A 22,743-nucleotide genomic window follows, 5' to 3' on the forward strand; every position below is an offset into this window, starting at 1 on the left:
CGCTGGCAGTACGCTCCCCACTGAGACTGTGCAACATCAGGATAGACGAGATCTTGGTAGGGGATGTGCAGTTTTAGAACACAGTACCTGCGATCCAAGTCCGACTCTGAGCTGGGTGAGTGGTTGGAGTAGGCGTGGTACTTGTCCTGCGAGGAAACACAAACACACATACAGCGTAGACACAAACCATCAGATCTTCATGTCTTAACCCAGTTGTCCTACAGAGGGCAGCAGAAGATTGAGTTTCTCACCTCCTCCTCACTGTCGTCTGCTTTGGACTTCTTCTTTTCCTTCTCCTTCCCCTTCCCTTTCTTTTTGTCGTCATCCTTCTTCTTCTTCTCTTTCTCAGGCAGGAGGTCGTCCAGCCAGGCCAAGTCGTGTCGGGAGAAGACCATGTCCAGCATCTTCCTGACCACCATCAGACCCAGGATCTGGTGTTTGATATGCAGATGTTCAGACACGCAGCCTTGTTTTAACTCCATGAACATTCATCTCATATCTGACCTATGTTCTGCATATGATTTAACTGGATGGCATTTGGAAATGACATTAGCATGAATCACTGCTATGCATAGTGATATCAAGTGACTTCCTCTTCTAATATTTACATTCACTCATCATGGTTCTGTACATTCAGTAAAAATTTATTTTGATATGGATATTTCATTTGACTTGTAAGCACTGTTAAAGAGGAAGCATATCTCTGACCCCCTCTGGGGCATGTTTGAAGCATTCTGAAACCTTTATTTCATGCATTTGTCTGCCAAATTGTTTCAAATTATCTGATCCAACAAGATGTGGACTAAAATCTTGTGTGAAATGGTTCAAAACGGCTGCCTCATTTCTCCACCAATGACACAAGGATTCATAAAAATCTGTGTTACAGAAGTGAGTATTTTAGCACATTTACCATGACAGGGAATATGATGGCCAGGAAGGTGGATTTGAGGATCCAGAGCACAGCCAGACACATAATCTGGATCAGCGTGAACAGGTGTACCCTCCTCAGAGGAACATGACGGAGGTAAGAGTAGTCTGGTTGATGCTTGGACGGCATCATGTACAACTTAATCCTGTCCCAGAACTGGGGAGGACAATGAGACAAGGGGGCAGAGGGGACAAAAGAGCATAAGGTCTAAGTGGCACAGGTTAATTAGATGGATACCTATGGTATGAATGACTAGTCCCAAAGTTTTTAGGAGAGATCTGTGTATGCGTAACAGCTCTGCTTGCCTGTGCAGTTTTTTGGAGGATAGTTACTGAGGAGCATCTGCTCTTGTAGGTGATTTCAAATATGTAGCATTGTTAGTCCAACATGTGGGTTATGGATTGAGACACCTGGGCACCAGAGGCGTATACTGACACATATGTACTCTACAGATGTAGTTGACATATTTAACCCACAGATACATATCACTTGTTCTTTCCTTCCATGCAATATACAAAATTCTGACGTTTATAGCAAATCCTATGTATTTTTTTCATGTGATTTTTTTTGGTCTATACAGTCTGCATGTACACTACAGAAAAACCCAGCCTAACTACCTGTTTCTTCACTTTGTTTGATAGTTTTAAATAAGACACCTTCTGTTTTCTATGGGAAAAGCAATAATTGAGATGCCAAGCAACAATAACTCAATTTATTATGATAAATACCAAAAACGTATGGCACGCATCGTACCTGAATTCCACTGAGAGAAGCTACGCCCATGTAGAGGAAGACACCATACAGCACAGGCATGGGAATGAACTACAAGCAACAGTCAGGACAGATAACATGTAAGAAACTACACTCAGAATATGAATATGCTAATAGACTGCTAACATGAGAAGTAGAATGGAGAACCAAAGTAATCTATGTTAGATAAATAAACAATTGTGAAATAAATCATTGAATTAATACACCACGGAACATACAGAATATAAATGACCCATTAAATTATCAAATTCTTTAATTAGTTAGCAAAACTTAACTTACTGGAGTTCGATTTTATTTAATTATTAGTGAAAGTAGTAGAGGTACACTTTCTAGAGTATATTTATTTAACCAGGTTAGTCCCATTGAGATCAGAGGTCTCCCTTTACAAGGGAGACCTCGCCAAGAGGGCAGCAGAAAATTCACTAAATAATATAATATTGAGTATATGGTATTGTAGGGTCTTAAACTTGAGTGGGGTTAATTTACACAATAAATAACACTGTAGGGTCTTTTATCTTGAGATTCAAACTTGTTAGAAAAATCTGTTATGCTGATAATTTTTCTCTACTGGAATGCACTTTGGCTCAGTGACTGTTGTTTTAAGCTATATGAATAACAATAATAAGTGACTTGATTTAACAGTTCCTCAAGGCCTAGCTAAGAGAAGCTAACCTGCTAAATTGGGTATCAATGGTTGGGATTATTTGGTTAAGAAGCAGGGAGCATATGCTTGGTTGAAAGGTGAAGAAGACACCGCCACTTCAATTTCAGTCCTGTCAGTCATCACATGGTTTTGCTCCCCATTAAACACTAGCAACAGCAGACAGCACACTGTACAAAGCCATGTACTGTTCACATATTGGAAACGTGATTCATCTGTCATGTGCTTCATACCTTAAGTACTGGAGCGAGGAAGATGGAGACTCCAGTAAGAGCAAACACCAAAATTCCTGTCACCCTTTGTTCTCTGTATATTTGACATTAATGAAATATACACAAGAGAGTGTCAAGTCAGTTTCACAAGGCTTTTCTATTTCAACTACAAAGGATTCAGAACAGGGTTTCTCTCATACTGTGATATTACCAGCGGCAGCCTGAAGGGCCTATTTCCACAGCTGACAGTTCTCTTTTTACTTCTATGGTCTTTGTATTTTTTTACTGTGGACCAACCTGACCCCGAGAAACTGTGGCTGCTCTCCTGGAGCGCTGGACTCGCTCTCCATCTTGAGAGAGTCGATGTGGGCAATGGAGATGACGGTGGCAGCTACGTACCAGGGTAGGCCCATGAAGGAGCAGGCGGCCATCAGGACGCCCACCCAAAACAGATCCAGGTGGTAGCCACAGCCTTTCTGCAAGGGAAACCAGACACAGATCATATTATAAAGACCTCATTATAGGTTTCAAAGCTGTTTTTGCCATCTTCTGAGTATTATTCTGACTTTGATGTTCAGGTCTTGAAGAAATACATCTGATTGACAAATGAATTAAATTGAAGTTCAAAATAGTGGCAACATGCAATAATACCATTTTGAATTATAACAAAAGAACAGTATCATCATTAAATGTGGTAAAAAGGAATTTGAATCAAACATAATCGAACTTAATTTGATCTTTCAAAAAGTTTCGTTTTTTAAAAATCTTTTTTTTACCAATAAGCAGCATATAGGAGTAGCACACTTACCTTAAGCTTGTTCTCCTTGCGGTTAACAATGACTGCGCTGATCTGCTGGTCCATGAAGATGAGGATAGTGACGAGGAGAGCAGGAACGAAGCTGGCCAGATATATCCACCATGGGTTTTTACCGAAAGGCATCACCAGCCAGCCACGGTCCGGCCGAGTTGGCTGGTGAAAGAAGAGAAGAAAGAAGAAAGAAGAGAAGAGATCGCAGTTTTTTCAATGAAGATCAAATTAAAATGATCAGAAATACAGTGTAGACATTGTTAATGTGGTAAATGACCAGTTAGAAACAGCTGATTTTTAATGGAATATCTCCATAGGGGTACAGACGAACATTTCCAGCAACCATCACTCCTGTGTTCTAATACTACATTGTGTTAGCTAATGGTGTTTAAAGGCTAATTGATGATTAGAAAACCCTTGTGCAATTATGTTAGCACATGAATAAAAGTGGAAAATGGAAAACATGAAATTGCCTGGGTGACCCCAAACTTTTGAACAATAGTTTATTGACACAGCGGAACATTGTAGACCCAAAAAGATCATTACAAGACATTTTTAATCATTATATTAGAATTGTGTGGGCTGCACAGTGGCGTGGTGGTTAGCATTTTTGTCTTGCAGCTAGAAGATCCCCGGTTCGCGTCCCAGCTTTCCTGGGCTCTTTCTGTACGGAGTTTGCATTTTCTCCCTGTGCATATGTGGGTTTTCTCCAGGTTCTCCAGCTTCCTCCCACAGTCTAAAAACATGCTGAGGTTAATTGGTAACTTTAAATTGCCCACAGGTGTGAATGTGAGTGTGATTGTTTGTATATGTGGCCCTGCAACAGACTGGCGAACTCTCCAGGGTGTCCCCTGCCTTCGCCCCAAGTCTACTGGGATGCGCTCCAGCACCCCCACGAACCTAATGAGGACTGAGCGGTGTATAAATGATGGATGGATGGATATTTGAATTGTTCAATTGTCCAAAGGTTTTGTTTGCAAATCCAAAAGTTCACTTTGAACACAACACCCAATCACATTAACGGATGAGCATGCACAGGCAATGGTGCTTGAACTTGTGTGAAATGATTAAGGAAAGGTTTTTCCACATTTCAAAAATAATATTCATCCAAAATCCCCACATTCCTCTGAGTTTATTAAATCCCTGCACCACAGCACTAGAATACATTGATTGCTTGTAATTATAAATTATCTAACAGCCGTTCACACCACGTACTTTTCTTCACATCAGACCAGTGAGCTGTCACACAGTCAGTCACAGTTTAGTTTGTTGCTTCCAGCTGTTGTTAGGAGTGTTTAATCTGAGTTTATTAAGCAATTGCAACATTAAACAGCCGGAGAATCCACGAGTGTCTCCAAAATTGAGGAGCTGCGTGCATTTACACAAGGAGCAACAGCAGTATTTTCATTTGTTATAATCATAAATGATCTCAGACATGGAGACAGGATCTTTACTGCTGGGAAAGTGGTGGTTAGATTATCATTGCACAACAGAATCTTTTAGTGTTTAGGAAAAGATAAATAAATTAGCTTGATAAGCTGCTATTAGCCTTTATTTGTTATGCATTATAATGCATAATTCATCCTTTGATGTACTGTCAAGTCTTGTGCATATGTTGTGGTTCTGTAGTTTACTGTGGTGGGTATGTCTGATTGAAACCATGAGGAACATTGACATAAAAGTACTTATGTCTGAATGACAGTAATAAACTGATGAAGCAACAACATTACATATCCCGTGTCTGAAAATGACTGGAGTTTGTTTAATCTGCTACCATCCAGTCTAGGAGACTAGGCATCCACACTTTAAAATACCTGATTCGCTTTAGAGCAGCTAATTTTTGAAACTGTTTTGAGATAGTTGTTTTATTTCTAAATAAGTACAATTTGATAATAATGTGTATTACCTTAAATTCTGTTGGGACAATCAGCTTGGGGGTCTTGAGTCCCATCAACATATCGAGTCCAACAAACGTCATGATGGACATGAAGATAGAGAAGTCACTGATAAGTTTCCTCAGCTGTTGCCAGAGAAAGAGACATAAAAGAGTCTAAATGAGAAAAACAACAATTTCTTTGCAGAAATGCAAACAGAGATGATGTCTAAAGGGAAGCAAGTGATAAATATTAAAAAAATGGAGCCATGGCCAAGTTCCCTTGTGTCAAAGATAATCCTTGTGTCTTGAAAACAAAGGGATCAGCTGTTTGTTGTCTGTTTGACTTTACTCTTCCTGCTACAAATGAGACACCGGACAGGCGTGCAGCAGAATTGTGTAGGAACTGAGGAGACTGAACCAACAGAAAATCAACACTATGGTCATTATATGCTGCTAAAAGATATATTATGCATCAAAAATGACAGGAAACAGGCCTTCTGTCTGAAAAAGTGTTGCAATTGTAGTGAAAATTGATTTAGTAAACATTAATTTGTTTCCTGGTTCTCAGAATACTTGAACCCTTTGGACCCTGAGGAGTTTCTGCAGATTTTTTGTTCCTGTGACATTTTTACTGACTGTGGACTCATTTTTCACAGCTATACAAAGTTCTGCACCTCCATGGAAACAGCACAACCATGGACAGAAGTAGAGAGAACTCAAAATGTTATCTGTGCATTATAACAAAGTTATAATGCCATAAATTATACCAAACACACACACACACACACACACACACACACACACACACACACACACACACACACACACACACACACACACACACACACACACACACACACACACAAAATAAACAAAAGAAACAAATAAAAAAAACCAAAGGATTTCTGAAAAAGGTTTCCTCCCACAGTCCAAAAACATGCTCAGGTTAATTGGTGATTCTAAATTGTCCGTAGGTGTGAATGTGAGTGTGATTTTTTGTCTCTGTGTGTAGCCCTGTGATAGACTGTTACCTGTCCAGGTGTCCCCTGCCATCACCATAAGTCAGCTGGGATAGACTCTGGAGGATAGTGGTGTATTGATGATGGATGGAATGATGTATGATCCAGCAACTTGCTCCTCTGGACTAGTGCATTTTTGTGACATGCTACATTTATTTTATTGATCAAATACATTTTCATTCCATCTTACTCTTTCTTGTTGTGTCTTTTCTATTCTGTGTAAACACAGCCTACAGTTCAGTCAAATAATCCCTACAGTTTTGACATTCCTCAAGGCTTCTCAGTTGCGCTAAGAAGTGCAGATTTAATTTTTTTTTTACTGGATCTGATGGAGACTATGTATTTTTGGTGATTTTTTTAAAAAAATAACATAGCGTGCCTTTCAAACCCTCAAGTAGGCCTAGGGGTTCAGAGGGTTGAATTCCTTTTGCTACAAATAATATCATTGTTGTAATTATTATGTACTTTTGCATTCCTACAGGTGTTGATTTCTTGCATTTAAAATAATCTTAAAGGTATCCTGTGAGTTTTCTGATCACTGTTTTTGTTGTCACAGAACAAAAGTGTTATTAAAAGTGTTAATAAAAAAGTAGGGATTTAGGATGAGAATATTGAAAACCTTTTTGCATGAAGCATAATTTAATTAGGTAAGAAACACTGAATGTAAACACAACTTTTGTTTGCCTACCAGAAAACTTCTCAAGATAAATTTCATTTTAATTGGATTTTCACTTTTTCTGCAGTGTTTGTTTTTTTCATTTAAAAAGACACAAAAAGATATAGACACAGAAAGATATATTTACAAATTGATTCTGTCACCTTCGTGGGGAAGTAGCGGCTGAACTTGAACTTCTTGAGGGAGACGGTCATGGAGTAGGTGCCGAAGAAGAGGATGAAGGACATGAGGGCCAGATCTGGGACAAACTTGCAGGACTTTCCCACCAGAGAGCCTCCGTACTTCAGACACTCCTTCTTGCTTAGCTGGCTCCAGTCCAGAGCTGTCACATTCAACTGGGATGGTGGTGGCAGTGGTGGGGAGACAGGAGAGGATGAAAAAGAGTGAAGTGTTTTGACAAAGGCCCGGGCAGATTGAAAATTGTCAGCACAGATGTAAAGTTATTATCCACACAGGGGAGCGAGAGGTTAATGGGAGAGACAGTGAGAAACAAACAAAGGAGAAAAAGAGGAAAGCAAAGCGACTTCTTTGTCAGACAGAACTCATACCTGGTTAGCTGTAAACAAACCATTTTGCTTATTTCGCTTTGTCATGTGGGCTTCAAAACAACTCTTGTAATTCATTTTACAGCTGAAATGTCACCAGCCCAGTAAACATTCAGCTTGAAATACAATGCGCCAAAATAGAGTAAAAAAAAAAAAAAAAAAAAAAAAAAAAAAAGTCAAATGAATGGAAACAACCACTTACCCCAGAGACAGTAGAGCTGTTATCTGGCATAGGAACTAACCCATTGAAGATCATTGCAGCCACTGTGTATGAATGGGGGAGAGACAGTGAAGGACAGGAAGGTAATGAGACAGAAAATGAAGAGGATAAAGAAGGAAGAAAAAGAAATGCAAAACATGATGAGAATCCAGCTGCTGGGCTTTGGAGACTGATTCACAGACACTGACATGCACATAAACAAACAAACAAAAAAAACTCACTTGTAAAGGATGGCAGCCACATTGTTTGTGCATGGTGAAAGCAAACATGAGGCAAATCAGTTACAGAAATCACTGTTTACATAAATTACTGCAAATTTCTGACATTTCCAAAACAGATTAGTTAGATACTAAGGATGTGGGAACTTTACAATGATGGAGTGAATATCTTTAAACCCTTGAACTCCATGAACAGTTTCATCATCCTGGTTATCATAACAGACAACAGCTGATACAAGGTGCATATATTTGGTAGAGTACAATTTGATCCTTAATACTGGGTTATAAAAGAACTTGGGCTAACATATGCATTGAGCTTTTATAGTTGGAAAATCAATTTGTCAATCCTCTGTGGTAGACAAACTGTAATACTGACACCATCAATTAATTATCTGAAATATATATTTGGTACTTTGCCAATCACAGAGCATGTGAGATAGTATTATTAGCACATGCACAGCTGTGGACACCAACAGACACGTAGTTGGTATTACTATACAACTCCACTTTGAGGTCAATACATGTGCAGTAGGTTGTATCTGTGTATTCTACTCATACACACTCCTGCCAAACATGCACATTATTGCCTACAGTGTAGGCCTCTGAATTTGGGAAAATTATGAAATGTTATTATGATTGCTATTGTTTAACTCAAATACTCTAATGTCTAAAATAATCTGTAATATCAGGACTCTGTGGGTGATGTTAAATCATATTTGAGTGACCATACCATGAAAATACAAACAGACAACTGTCAATGGATTTTGACTTAGATGTGGCTGAGTCCCCACTATAGTTATTTATTATAGTGTTTTATTTTTTCAACCACTTTAAACCATTTAGAAAATGCTGTCTGGACATTTAACTAATGCATTAAGTCTCAAACATCCATTTATTTCTGTATAGTTAGATATTGAAAATGAGGCAAGCCCAACAGCAGGGCCTGTGCTGTGAACCAGTTCATAGTTTGTTTTGAACTGTAAACTGATTTCTGTTTGGAAAAAGTTAGGTAGTTATGTTATGAAAATGGAGTGAAACATGAAAGAAGAACTTTTACAGTGTTCATAAATAAAGGGTGAGATAAACTCTCTGCAGGTGGGTCTGCTCTCTTCTACAATCTGCCTGAGATGTTGACTTAATGAGCCCCAAAGGCCACTTGTGGCCACACTGCCTTCTGCTGGACAATTCCCCTCTGTCTCCCTGAGCCAAGGGGTGAACTCACTCGGGTCTGGAGCCAGGCACTCGCACTTGTACGTGGTCACGTAGTCAGGCTTGAAGTCGGTGTTGATGGGATAATATTTGAAGGAGCCCACCATCTTCTTGATGGCATCAGAGATGAAAATGAAGGAGATGAGACTGGAAAAGCCCTCCTCTGTGAAGCGCGTCATGTATTTGATGATGTAACTGGCATCTGTAGCTACAAGAACGAAACACTGCAGGCAGGAATGGATGCCGATCCACAGACGCAGCTCCATGTAATCTATGCTGTTGTTCCTTTGGAAGTAAGAGGTGAGAGAAGCACAGTGAATGCACGGACGAAGAGAAGTCAATATACAGCAAACACAAACATATTTATATATAAACATTATATAATGGGTGCACTTTAGCACATTTTCTATGTGGCTAGAATGTGAAGATATTAATAGTGTAAAAATTTCTTGGAAACAAAGCTTCTTACAAGTGACCAGTCATAACTCTCGTATATGTTTTATCTTAGAACAGCCATTCTTTCTATATTATTAATAGTGCAGCTGCAGTATACATAAATATTGGTAATGTGTTTAAAAAGACGAGTTTCATTACAGAAAAGGACAGAAATTCACACCAGAAGGCCTCATTTGTGTCAGATTAGAAACCTCGTCTGTGAAAGCATTAAATCCAACACAGAGATCTGAGTATGTTTTGGTACTCAGACGTACATCCACAATTTAAATATGGCAAAAAAAAACAAACAAACAAAAAAAAAGTTAATTAAAAAAATAGCAAAGTTCACATAGACAAAGGGTTTTAGTATAATCCATCCAGGTCAATAAACTTTTCCAATTAAAAAACTAGACCTTATACTGAATTGAAAAAAGAATAGTGTGCAAATGCTCAAAAATAAAGTACATACAATCGTAGTTAATACCTTCCTTCATTAGAAAGGAAACCTTCAGGATTTATAGCTTGCTACCTTTGAAAATTATGCATCACAAATTAAAAACATTTGAAACATAAAAACTTTTAGAACAAAAGTTCACAGAAAGAAGTTTTCCCCCATCAACCAGCCTCTTTGCTGCTGTGATAATTAAAGCTTTTTCTTTTCTTTTCACAATGAAATGTGGACAACTAAACTTTACTCTTTAGTAATACATCTCAAAATTTTCTGTTCTATTATTTGTATACAGTGGACCCTCCCTTTGAAATTTAGGTTTAACCTAATAAATGAACATTAGTAATACACAGTAAAATATGTGAAAATTTGACAAGCACCCCAGTGTTAAATAATGTTTGAATGTCACTGAGCTCCTCAGTAGGTATCGGGCTGGCCTGTCTACTGGGTGTATTTTTGATGATCATTGAACCCTTTGACATTTGTCAATATGAGGGTACTTTAAAAAATTCTCAGCCTCACCTGGGAATAAACGGCATAACTCCCATTGTGAGACATAACTGTATACTGAAAAGCCTTATATCACTGTCCACAAAAACTCAAATGTTAGTCGTCATTTCTTTGCAGGTGACGTTCTTTGAAAACAGGTAGTAGGTGAGAGGGAAACAAAAGAAAGAAGCCAGAAGTGGGATAAAGTATCTAGTATTGTTGAAGACACTTCTTGATTCAGTCGTAAAGAAGTGGATTGCTAATTTCAAGCGGGGCTGGGAGAGCACTGAAGATGACCCACTGTCGGGACACCCAAAATCAAACACCACAGGCCATTCACCACTAATCATGATGATAAACATGTGACTGTCCAACACATAGCGGAAACCATGGACATCAGTGCTGGCCCAGTTCACGCTGTTTTGACGTCTGGTGGATATAAAACTGTTTGCAAGATGGGAGCCCCATATGTTGACACCAGATCAGAAATGAAAGAGAATTGAAATTTCGAGGATACTTTTGGCTTGTTTTCAGGCTGATCCAACTTAATTCCTCAGAACATTTCTGATCCAGGATGAGACTTCATTTGCTTTGATTCTATGATTCCAACCAAACGATGACAACACAGCGGTTCTCCGGCTCCCAAAAAGTTCAAGCAAGTGGCATCTGTTGGCAAGGTGTTTTGGGGCAGTAAAGGAACGCTCATGATTGGTTGACTGGCTTCTTGTAAAAGGATCAAACCATCAATGGGGACTACTATGCATCAGAATTGTGACAAGTAAAAGAAGAAATCAAAGAAAAAAAGGAGAAAAAAAGCTTGGAGCTGGCTGCTATTGCCCCAGGACAATGCTCCATCCACCCACACAGTAAAGATGGCAGAAGCAGCCAAATGTGGCTTTGAACTGTCACCCCCAAACTGAAATCCCACTTGTGTAGTGACCAATTTCAGAGAGATTATGAATCTTGCATGCTGTTAAGGAGTATCTGGAAATTCAAGATGTGACCTTCTTCAGCAAAGGGATCGTGAAACTTGAACTTGAAAGGAGACTATCCTGAAAAATAATCTACAAACAGTCTTTCTCCTGTCATGTTTTCTAGTAAGCCTTTTGAAGTTCCTTTGCTATATACGTAATTTATTTTACTGGATCATTGTGTATGCATATTACATTAGATGGTCAAAATTTGAGAGGTAATTTGAGTCATTGTGTATAGGAGTGTATTTAATTGACATGTTTAAATTTAAAAGTTATTGCCTTGAGATTAAAGATCAAAGTCCAATAAGACCTACTAAAACTGTCATCTGGATACAGCAGCCTGCAAATTGGGGTAAAGGTAAAAAACATTCATCTCTGTTCATCTACCAAAACAAGTTTTCAGTGAATATGCTTTAAATTCAAACCTGAAGGAAATCAAAGCTAGATACACTGTAAGTAGCATTTTGATTGGAACTCTTCATTCTGAGCAATGTAATCACACATTTAATAATGCAGTGGGGTCATAAAAATGTTTGTGTTGCTTTGACATTAAGGAGGGTGCACACAGCACTATGATGGTCTTCTGTAGGTTCAGTTGGCTTGAAAGAAGCTTACTTGCTGAATTCAAAAAGGAGCTTCTCAAAGATGAGGATGGGTCCAGTGGAGCTGAGGATGATGAGGGGCTGCCCGCTGAAGAGGCAGAAGACAGAACCAGCCAAGGCTGTACCCAAGAAACTCTCCATGACACCCTATTAGAAGAAGAAGAGAAAGACAGGAATAGTTCAGATTCACAAAGCAAGTTGAAAACAGCTATGACAGTTGAGAAAGAAGTGTTGTGTGATGTTGCTAATTAAGTCAGCAAATTCAACTTCAGATGAGAGGAAAAGAAGAATGATGATAAAAACAAAGCAGTGTATTAATGGGTGTGAGGAGATAGCGACAGCTTTGTTTGGATTCATCAGACATTAAACACAGGGTCAAGATGTCGTATTTCAGCTTGAATGAGTGCAAGACCAAGCACGTCTTTGAAATTATTCCTGCATGGAGCTGTGTTTGTGTGCATGTGTGTTTACACACCGATCAGGTATAACATTATGACCACCTGTCTAATATTGTGTTGGTCCCCCTTATGCCATCAGCAATGCTCTGAACCATTGGGTCTGGACCAGAGGACCTCTCAGGGTGTCCTATGGGGTCTGGAACCAGGTCGTTGGCAGTGGATCCTTTGGGTACTCTGGGTTGTGCAGTGGGGCCTCTGGGAATAAAACTTGTTCCACTACATAATGTTGATGCCTGATCAGAATGGGGTCTAGGAAGTTTGGAGGTCAAACCAACATCTTGGGCGACTGTCATGTTCCCCAAGATGTTCCTGATTGACGTTTTTGTGATGTGGTGGGGTGCATTTTCCTGCTGGGTAGGCCAGTGACATTTGGGACTGTTATTCACATGAAGGAGTGTGCTTGCTCTGGGACAACGTTTATTTAGGTGTCTAAGTCTCATCAACATATATGCCAAAATCTAAGGTTTTCCAGCAGAACACCACATTTTCCTGTAAAGAAACCTATGGTATCAAGAAAGGCCCTTATAAACAAAATGCATTATTATTATTATAGTACCAGTATGACCAATGTTATTCACGTCACTTGTCAGTGGTCCTAATGTTGTGGCTGATCATGTATCAGTTGGTGCAAAGGTATTCATGGACACACAGAAAAAAAGGAAGACCTGATCTAATTATAAAAACCTAAAAATACTCAGATCTCAGTCCAGTAGACTGTAAGACTTATTTGTCAGACACTCTTCATATTAATCGATCATCACTGTTTTCTGACTGAGCAGTCAAGTAAATTAATGATGGTATCCTGTAGTTTTTCCTCACACATAAAGAAGACTGACACACTGATGAAGGTTATCTGCATCTGGACAAACTAAATTACACAGAGGAAAACACTGTTACTTGTGTCAGAAAATAGCTGTGTGCAGCTTAAGACTGATTATATATCTGACCTAACTTCATAAATATGACACACAAATTACACTTGAACTTCCTGAGCTGACATCACTTGATTTTAATCTAGTGCTGCTACTTGCCTGTATTTATATTTGGTTCTCTGTGAAAGCCTTTCCAGTGAAGTTAAACATGAATACCACTTTGCCTCAGTAGATAATCTAGGTATGTTTCGGCACTGGACTCCTCTGTGTGTCATGTACACCTATCTTGTGTAGTAGAGGGACTACAAAATACATATGCATTGTTCTGTAACTTTCAGGCACAATAACATAACAATTGCAAACCACCGCTGCAGAAACTAACTGTTCCTTGTTTTCTATTAAACCACCTAATCATGTAAGGTAACATATTGTGTAGTGCAAAGCTAGAAACAAATTCTGATAGTATTTCTCTGTGAAAACTACTTACCATATTAATAAATCTAGTTTATATAAACTAAAATAAACATTCTTGTTATAATTGTTATGTTTGGGCCTCTGTCTTACCTGGTAATTGTCGGTAGCGTCTCCCAGGAGACCACCGAAAGTGATGGCGTTGGTGATGCAACCCAAGTAGATGAACAGCACAGCAGAGATGGACTGAATGTGAAATCCCTCGTAGAAATCACTTGGTATCCACGGCAATTTCCGCTTTATGTCCAGGTACAGGCCACCACAGAAGCTGTTGCATATTGACATGTTGACAGTGGTTAGGATGCTTTACACAGTCCACTTCTCAGTATGACACATACGATTTTCTCTAAGGCAGGATAGTACAGAGCCTGTCATTCCCCATGAGTGGATGGGATACTTACAAAATGACTTAAAGTGATATCTAGACACATGTGTAGACAAGAGAGGTCAGAGTCTAAGTGTATTTTCTATAACATTTCAAAGCTGTATTGAGTTTTGTCTCACTGTTTAAGCTTACCTGTTTTGTTTTGTTTTTTTTAAAAAAGGACTTTCTAAATTTACTGTATTTCCTCAGATAAAAATTTACTTAATTATAGAAAAGCTGGTTCTCTGATAATAGCCTGGGATGTGGTGACATAGAAAAAGGTCAGTCCCTAAATACAAGTTGGGAAAAAAACAGGGGAGGATAAACTTCTATTGCCTGTCGAATAAAGAACAATGTCCCGCAATTTGTTGTTCTGGATAACTAAAGAGAAGTATTTGTACAATGCTAGCATTTGATTCCTTGTTTCTGATGTTGCTTATGGTATGTCTGAAACTGTTTCACCAGAAAAACCTTGTTAAGAAATTAAGGCTTTCTGTCCCCTGAAAGGTGACACAACTTTAGATTTGATATTGTGACAGGAAATATTTTGTATTAACAGAGTAATGTAGTAACTTTAACAGGTTAAACTGAGGCGGATCAAAACGAGCCTTTATAATAAAATGTGACCAATTATAGTGACCACAATCAGGGAAATAGAGATAAAGGCCTGTTCTAATACAAGGAAGCTTCAAATAAAGGCGTGTAACCCTCCACACTTGAGGGTTCCAGTCACTACTTGAGGAGATTTGGTACTCAATGTGATTTGTAGTAACCAATCTTTGGAAAAAGATCACTGCATTTGACCTGAATAAAATCAAAATTTCAATATAGATTCAGAGAACAAGACAAAACAAGAGGAGGAACATTTGCTGTTATTACTTTAGTTATTTTAGGCAAAGCTGTAACTGTCAGTGCAACACTGCTCATTTGACTGAACACTAATGTTTGTTGTTGTAGCTAAAGTGCTCTTTAGGGAGCATATGTGTCTTGTGGGGAGTTGAGTTGGCACCCAAATAATTTGCCTACTTTGCCAGATTTTGATTGTTTTATATAAAATTTCCTTTCCATATGCCAGGCCGGTAGCATTTGACCCAAGCCTTTCAGCAGTTTTGCCAAGTGGCCTTGACATCATACCGTCCAGTGAATGCCAGCTCCTCTCCGAGCTCATGTTGAGCTGGCATCTCCTCGTCCTCAGTCAGTCCTCCTGCTCCTCCAGCTGTGCCGTTCATCTGTCCCAGCTCATTTAAAGAAAACACTGACTTCCTGCAGAAATTATGCACATGCCAAAGATGTAAGTAAATAAGAGGCATATCACTTCAGTCATATACACTCATTAAAGGACTGCTGCATAGTGATGTAGGAAATGTTTCATAAGCTTTTCATGTTTCAAACTGTGCCTGGTGCTTGCCGACATGGAGACACGAGTGAACCCTGTATTAAACTCTAAACTGTTGCATTGCTTCATGGAACAATATGTTTTGCTGTAATTCCACTACTTTGACCAAATAATATTCTGATTAAGCATTACTGAGGTAGTTAGTCAGACTTTAACCTTTTGTCAGCTGAGGTGACTTTCTTGGGTGGCTCAATGCGGATTTTGGGATCCCATTCTCCAGGTGGAAGCACAATCACTTCATCTAAAAACTCATCTATGCCTGCGATGAGGTCCTCTCGATCTCTGGCCTTGTAGGCTACATCACTGAACAACTGGGAGGGAGAGAGACAGAGAGAAAGAAAGGAAGAGAGTAGTGGTGGGACGCGATTAAAAAACTTAATCTAATTAATTACAGGCTTTGTAATTAATTGCAATTAATTGCAGTTTTGTCAAATAGCAATATTTGACACAATAAGTGAAGTTTTTCAATTCAAATAAAATTGTGGTTGACAGTTGAATCAATGAATAGACATATATGTGTTTATAATTTAAAATTTATATTAAAAAAAGGAAAATGGGACATATAGAAAAAAGTGATTTTGATAACTTAAAGCCTGGATTTAGTAGTTTTTTCTACTGTATGGCAGATAAAATCAGCATAAGTAGTTCAAGAAGCTTCAGAAAGTTGAAAATCCAGAGATTCATTCTGTTTTCATCTTTTCTGAGTCTGATAAATGGTATAATTTTGATGGTTCTTTTTACAGGAATATCAATTTTTATTTATGTAATTTTTTTATAAACAAAAATTTTATAATTAAGTTATTGAAAGAGATATTTTTGTTGTTTAGGTTATTCCTCCTCCAAGGAGGCAGAGCCTCGACGGAGTAAAAACTTAAACCACAAAAATGTTTCATTTCTATTTATCTGTATTTTTCATCTGTCTGCTACATTCACAGATTACTGCAAATCTAAGTGCAATTATAGCGATTTTATTCAACATTTTAAGACTTTCTGTAAACTCAAGCACTGTCTATAAAAGTGGTCTATTATGGGATGGCTACACCATTAGCCGTTAGCATGACTCGTAGCTAACGTTAGCTCTGGTGCTAACAGCAACATGTTTTACATTGAGGTGATACCGTCGGATTGAAGTGACACAGTGATCAGAAAACTCTTTGTTGTAAAATTTGCACACAACCAGGCTTTTATCCAAGTTGCCATCGGGAAGATTTTTAAAAGGAAAACTTCTGCCCAACAAGCTCAATCTCGTGTTCCTTCACTGTTCACCAGTGCCTGACTTTACTCAGTGCTTCCTGTGCTTCTTCTTCATGGCTACAAACAGACTTCAGGTTCATTACCGCCACCTACTGGGCTGGAGTGTTCATCAGAGTTACCGGTGTGCCAGAAATGAGGGAACTGAGGAGGGTGCAATTAATCGAGTTATTATTTTAACGCGTTATTGGTGCTGTAATAATTAATCGAAATTAACGCATTAAAGTCCCAGACCTAGAAAAGCGTTTCAGTATATCAGGGTGATAGTAATCAATATGTGCTGCTCTAACAACTGGGATCTAACCATCTTCTTCGATGACCTCTAGAGATACACTGAACATAAACTGCTGAAGCCATATTGACATCTGACTGTTGGATTACATTCAAAAACAAATGCCATTCAGCAGCTAATCATGTCCTAGAAAGACAATAAGCCAAGTGCACAGAACCATGATAGAAAAAAAGTCAAAGGGCTCATTCTAGTTGGCAATGACTAGTTGCTTGTTAAATTGTAGTTTTATAAATGGTCGCTGCCCACTGCAAAGACAAACACACTGCAAAGGTCATTAGGGCGGTAAACTAAAAACAAGTATGGACCAAGTGAAACTTTTCAAAATTCAAAGCAGCAGGCATCTGAAGCCTGGGGATGACACATATACTTTCTTATGAGTGGTATGCGGCACCTTTTTTGATTTTCTCGCTCCCACCATACTACAAACAGCCAGTGGTCTGTAGAACAGTCACTGAATGTATTAGAGATTTTTCCACCATGCTGCCCAATTTCTAGATTGTCTTTAATCCAGCTGCATGATGGATTTCATTGCATACCTGAGCCCATTTTATGTTGCTGAATAAAATATAGAAATGATTCACACTTAAATTGAATTACTGATTAAGACACATGTTTTATAATTGAAGCCAGACAGTTTTTTAAGGGTATATTCAGATACAGTGAACACAAGAAAAAACAGAGTGACCATTTTGCCATTGATTGAATTGGAAACATCAGCATAAAGTCCTGGCAAAAAACAGAACAAAGAGTCTCTAGGTGTGCCAGCGACTCAATGAGGGTCCATTTAAGTTAATGTGTTGCCATGATCACAGTGGCAATGCTAACGTACCTAAATTTAGTTGTTTACTACACTCAGCATTGTAGTTCAGAATGTTAGCGGTAGCATTTAGCACAAAGTATGGTTGGGGGTCATGGCTGTGTCATTATTTTTGTAGACATTTGATTATAAACCAATGTTTTTGATAAGTTGCAAATTTGACCTGATGATATTGACATATGTAAAGTTAAGGACTGACCAAAGCTATCTAAATTAATATTGAAGGAGATGGTGATATATTTGATGGTAATAGTGGAGACCGTTTACTGAAACCCAAACAAATGCTCTAATTGACACAGCCATCCATAGAACCATGGCACTATTGTGGCAAAATCAGTATTACTGCAAAATTCAATTTGTAGTCATCTATAGTTACCGACATGGTTGAATGTAAGTTGCAATGGCTTAGATGTAACACTGTTGCTTCCTCTATAATGTTCAGGTCTATGAAGTCTCCAACTCTTTCTCCAATCACTGCAGCTAGGCACACCAGTTCACATGCAACTTTGCTTAAACACTGTAAAACTACTCCACACTACACAATGGCAATACTGGAATAATTCGACCATATATGTTGAAACTGAAAACCAATTCTGAAGAGGAACAATAATACAGAAAGTTCCACCCTGCAAGCTAAAGTTAAAGGATTGCTTCCTCTAGGTTTGTTAGGTATGAAACCCTGGCTGTCTAGATCCATATTAGCGGAACTGTAATCAGTACACTGCAGTTTCAAAATAAAAATGCTATGGGTACTCCAGCTTCCTCCCACAGTCCAAAAACATGCTGAGGGTAATTGGTGATTCTAAATTGTCCGTAGGTGTGAATGTGAGAGTGCTTGTTTGTCTCTATGTGCAATGTAGAACTGTGATAAACTGGTGACCTGTCCAGGTGTCCCCTGCCTTCACCCTAAGTCAGCTGGGATAGACTCCAGCCCCATTCCGATCCTAGTGAGGATTAAGCATGTATAGATGATGGATGTATGTTAACAAGACAAAAAATGTGACTTAAACAATACAAATTGCATCAAATTGTCAAAATGTTCCGCTCTTGAATCTGACCTACAGTATCCCGGGCCAGTTATTGCTGTGGAACATTCACTGCAATTCCTTTTCAGTTGAATTATAATGAAGGTTAAATTACCAACCACAACCTTCCAGTCACTGTTTGACTGTGGTTGATGAATATGCCATTTTTGTGCCTGAACTTAAACAAGTTCCATTTACAGTAGCATTCTATTATTTCTTTACTGCTTGTGTCTGCTAATAAAGTAGCACATTTAGTTCAGAGCCTAATGGTATTAGAAACAACATCTAAGCTGCATTCAAGAGAGAGAATAATACTCTCATTGGCTGCTAATTATCCCAATAGAAACCCTGCTCTTAAACCATGCTTAACAATGTGGATCCCACCCAGATGTAAATAAAACACTACACCACATTTCCCACTGGACTGAAAGGATTAAGCACATGCAGCACACCATTTACATTTCAGTTTCAACTGCTAATCATAGCCTTTGCAGGAAATGACATGTATCACATAAATATTAGCATGTGCATATCAATAAGGGGGGGATGTTGTGGACGCATTTTAATGCACAATGACACTTACATCATCCACCATTAGGGTCGCTATGGCTCGGCCAATCTCATTGTATGATTTGGCCCTTCCTTGGGGTCCCAAGAGAATGAACAGGAATCTGTACAGAGCAGAAACACATTAGAAATATGTGTTGGGATGGCAGATGTCTGTTGCAAAGAAACAGTGAAGAGGGGTAAGATATTTCAGATCATCTCACCTGGTGGGAACAGGGACCTCTGTCAGACCTCCTAGTGTTGTAGCTTGGGCCAGTCGGACAAAAGCTACAAAAGGTTTGTTGAGGAAATCTACTTCACCGACTAAGACATTGGATGCCTCTGCATCTCTAGGGATCTTCTTCATGAATTTGTTTTTCAGCTACAGAAAATGGAGGAATAAAGTCAGGGACATGGTGAGAATTTCATCTTGTTGCTGGAGTAGAGAATGTACCATTCCTATGGGATAATTCAAACCTTTTGGTGTTGCCATATTTCATGTTTTTTGCTTTTTTCTTTTTGTGGTTTTCTTTCATCTCATATTTATTACTTGGAATCATGTATATAATTTACATGTTTTTAAAGCTGAAACAATTGCACAGAGACTAAATGGGTAATCATCTGTCATTTTAGGAAAATTTGAGGATTTGTTGCTGTCGTGATAATAACGTGAAAATGCTGCAGCAGTAAAACAAAGTCAGTTCTTTAAATATATCACCTTAGGCTCTTGGGAGTAGTTTTTCCACATTATTTGATATTGTACGAAAGAAATGACTGTTACTGACAACCCTGGATGTGTTTGTTCTATCAATATGTGCCCTGACCAGAGCTCCCTACAGGGATCATTAAAGTTTTAATCCCTCATCATCTGTTGCTAACAGCTTCTCTAAACCTGGAAGATCAGTCTGGGAGGGCATTGTTAAATCAGCAGATGTTTGCAAGGCAACAAGCCTGCTGTTTCCCAAGCATGAAACCTAAAAACAGATATCCGCTGACACAGCTGTGACTGAAAGAATAATCATGGCAAACCAACCTGACCTGTCTAATTGCATGTTAAGGTGTGGCAGGAAATTGAACAGAAACACAACAACACTCAATGGAGAGCCTTGTCAATAACCCCTAGCCTGAATATGTGGCTACATGTGAGCACAAAGCACGTGGACAGGACAATGAGATCCATGTTTTCCCCAGTGCCAGCTCAATACTGACACAGATACAAGCACAAATACACACAGTAACAAACTATCACTTGTCCCTTGTCACATGTGACCTACTGAAGGTCTGTAAATACAGTCTGAACATGCAGCTATCCACTCATCACTGGAGTTCCAGAAGCTGGACAACTCGTTCTCACAGTTACAAATAAATAAAGTTCATTGTCCACATCATAGACTCTCAAACAAATTCTCATTTATTCATTTTTGTACATCTGTGTGCCCAGTGAATTACACTTAATCCTGACCTGTCTATTTCAAACCCCAGTAACCTAATCCGAGCAATAACAACACGCCCTTGCAGTGGGCCAAGCATGTATCGCCGGGTTTAAACCATATTATGGCATAGGTTTCACTAATGAGTGAGTTATGTGTTTGCACATTTCCTCTAACACTTGCTGTCACCTTCTCCAGCAACCGCAATGAAAGATTGATGACACTTGTGACAGAGGCTCTCACAAAACCACAGAATCGTCAATTCAACACAGCCCAACACCTTACTGAGACATGAGATAGGTCATCTCTCCAATAATGGAAAGCAATAAAGTGGAACATGAATATACACTCCAGAGATGGCCATCATGCATGTAAATAGAAAATGTGCCGTTTGTAAAATACATAAAAAGTAATTAGATCATCATAGGCACTTGACAGGATAAACCGAAAGCAATACAACTATAAAGCATATTTTTGTATAAAACATGAAAAGCTGTAAAACACTTGATGTAAAGAATGAATGGCTAGTCTGTTAAGTCACAGAAATAACTCACCTGGTCTGTGCTGGGAGTATCTGCAATATCATTCATACTCCTGCTCTGAGCGTGACCTGGAAAGTAAAGCAGTTATAACACCTTACATCTACATACTTTACATCATTTAAGCTCTAACATTGTCATCTACATTCTGTGGCCACTTTATTTGGCTTATCTGCAAAATGTAATGTAATAAAATTTACATGTACTTTTATGATGGCTGCATTGGTCAGGCTTTTGAAAATTAGAAAATCCTTTGAATCAGACTTTAACATTGAGGTCATAGTTAGTGATGCTGTTGTACTGAGCTATATTATACATAGAGGTGTTTCCATCATTTTGCCTGTATTTTATGTATATTATTATGAAAGTATGTGTCCATTAAAACATGTGACCTTAATAATAAACCCTCCAGTGTATGTATTTCTAGCAGTGTAAACAACAACCTGAGCTCATGTTTTAGACATTGTAGTAAAGCTGTTGTATTGAGTTATGTACCTAAAAATGTGGTCAGAGTGTAATGTAACAATAAAATAAGATAATATTTACCATTTCAAATAAAGATATGATTTGAAGAGATACAAGTACAATGACACTGTGAGTGTGGTAAAGCAAAAAATACAAAACGTAAAGTCCTTTTTTGTCCCCCTTTTAATTTTGACCACACTGAGTGTAATACATGAGTCGACTTAGTAGTTAGGGAGTAATGCTTTCAGAAGGAAAAATCAAGGACAAAAGCGAAAATGGTAAACTTTATCTTCTTGCTGCCCAAATCGTATGGTTGGTTTTAAGATGCTGGTTGAAGATAGGAGAACCGAGAGAAAAAGATAATGGTTCTGTCATGCTAATTTGTCGAGATTGAAATCTTGCTTAAGTGAGAGCGTTTTCATGAATTTTACCTTCTACCAGTATTTAAATTCTGAAGACTTCAGCAGCCATAATTCTTACAAGCTGTGAGCAGTAAGAAAAACCTCTTTTATGTGCTGGATTCAGTGTTCAGCATTCTAATGACAGATGGCTTTAACAAATCAATCTGCCTGATACTGGATTTTGAGCAAATAAATATAGATGTAAATGCCATCTAACTCTGACAAGAGAGTGGCTGGTTTCTGGCAGCTTGTCAAATCCATCTTCATGATTTTCATATTGAATATGTGACCACAAAAATCATGAACTGCCTAGAAAACAAAACAA

The 22,743-nt window shown here is 38.5% G+C and overlaps 1 protein-coding gene across 6 annotated transcripts in view; it reads right to left on the bottom strand.

The window, feature by feature from the left end:
* Window positions 1–22,743, bottom strand: part of slc4a5a (solute carrier family 4 member 5a) — a 64,427-nt gene that overhangs the window by 6,297 nt on the left and 35,387 nt on the right. For 4 of the 6 annotated variants that reach the window (XM_055011427.1, XM_055011423.1, XM_055011426.1 and 1 more), the window contains 18 exons: window positions 21,568–21,623; window positions 19,808–19,965; window positions 19,621–19,708; window positions 15,809–15,963; window positions 15,391–15,519; window positions 13,986–14,160; window positions 12,105–12,238; window positions 9,157–9,428; window positions 7,699–7,760; window positions 7,095–7,286; window positions 5,287–5,400; window positions 3,381–3,542; window positions 2,870–3,048; window positions 2,594–2,666; window positions 1,682–1,750; window positions 911–1,084; window positions 252–431; window positions 88–146 (listed from right to left, as the gene is read on the bottom strand). In XM_055011427.1, the coding sequence (XP_054867402.1) occupies window positions 88–146; window positions 252–431; window positions 911–1,084; window positions 1,682–1,750; window positions 2,594–2,666; window positions 2,870–3,048; window positions 3,381–3,542; window positions 5,287–5,400; window positions 7,095–7,286; window positions 7,699–7,760; window positions 9,157–9,428; window positions 12,105–12,238; window positions 13,986–14,160; window positions 15,391–15,519; window positions 15,809–15,963; window positions 19,621–19,708; window positions 19,808–19,965; window positions 21,568–21,623 (2,431 nt within the window). The remainder of the gene's footprint in view (window positions 1–87; window positions 147–251; window positions 432–910; window positions 1,085–1,681; window positions 1,751–2,593; window positions 2,667–2,869; window positions 3,049–3,380; window positions 3,543–5,286; window positions 5,401–7,094; window positions 7,287–7,698; window positions 7,761–9,156; window positions 9,429–12,104; window positions 12,239–13,985; window positions 14,161–15,390; window positions 15,520–15,808; window positions 15,964–19,620; window positions 19,709–19,807; window positions 19,966–21,567; window positions 21,624–22,743) is intronic. The other 2 variants (XM_055011428.1, XM_055011429.1) reach the window with 2 other exon arrangements.

The sequence above is a fragment of the Amphiprion ocellaris genome, chromosome 6 (assembly GCF_022539595.1).
Source record: "Amphiprion ocellaris isolate individual 3 ecotype Okinawa chromosome 6, ASM2253959v1, whole genome shotgun sequence".
Taxonomy (NCBI): Eukaryota; Metazoa; Chordata; class Actinopteri; family Pomacentridae; genus Amphiprion; species Amphiprion ocellaris.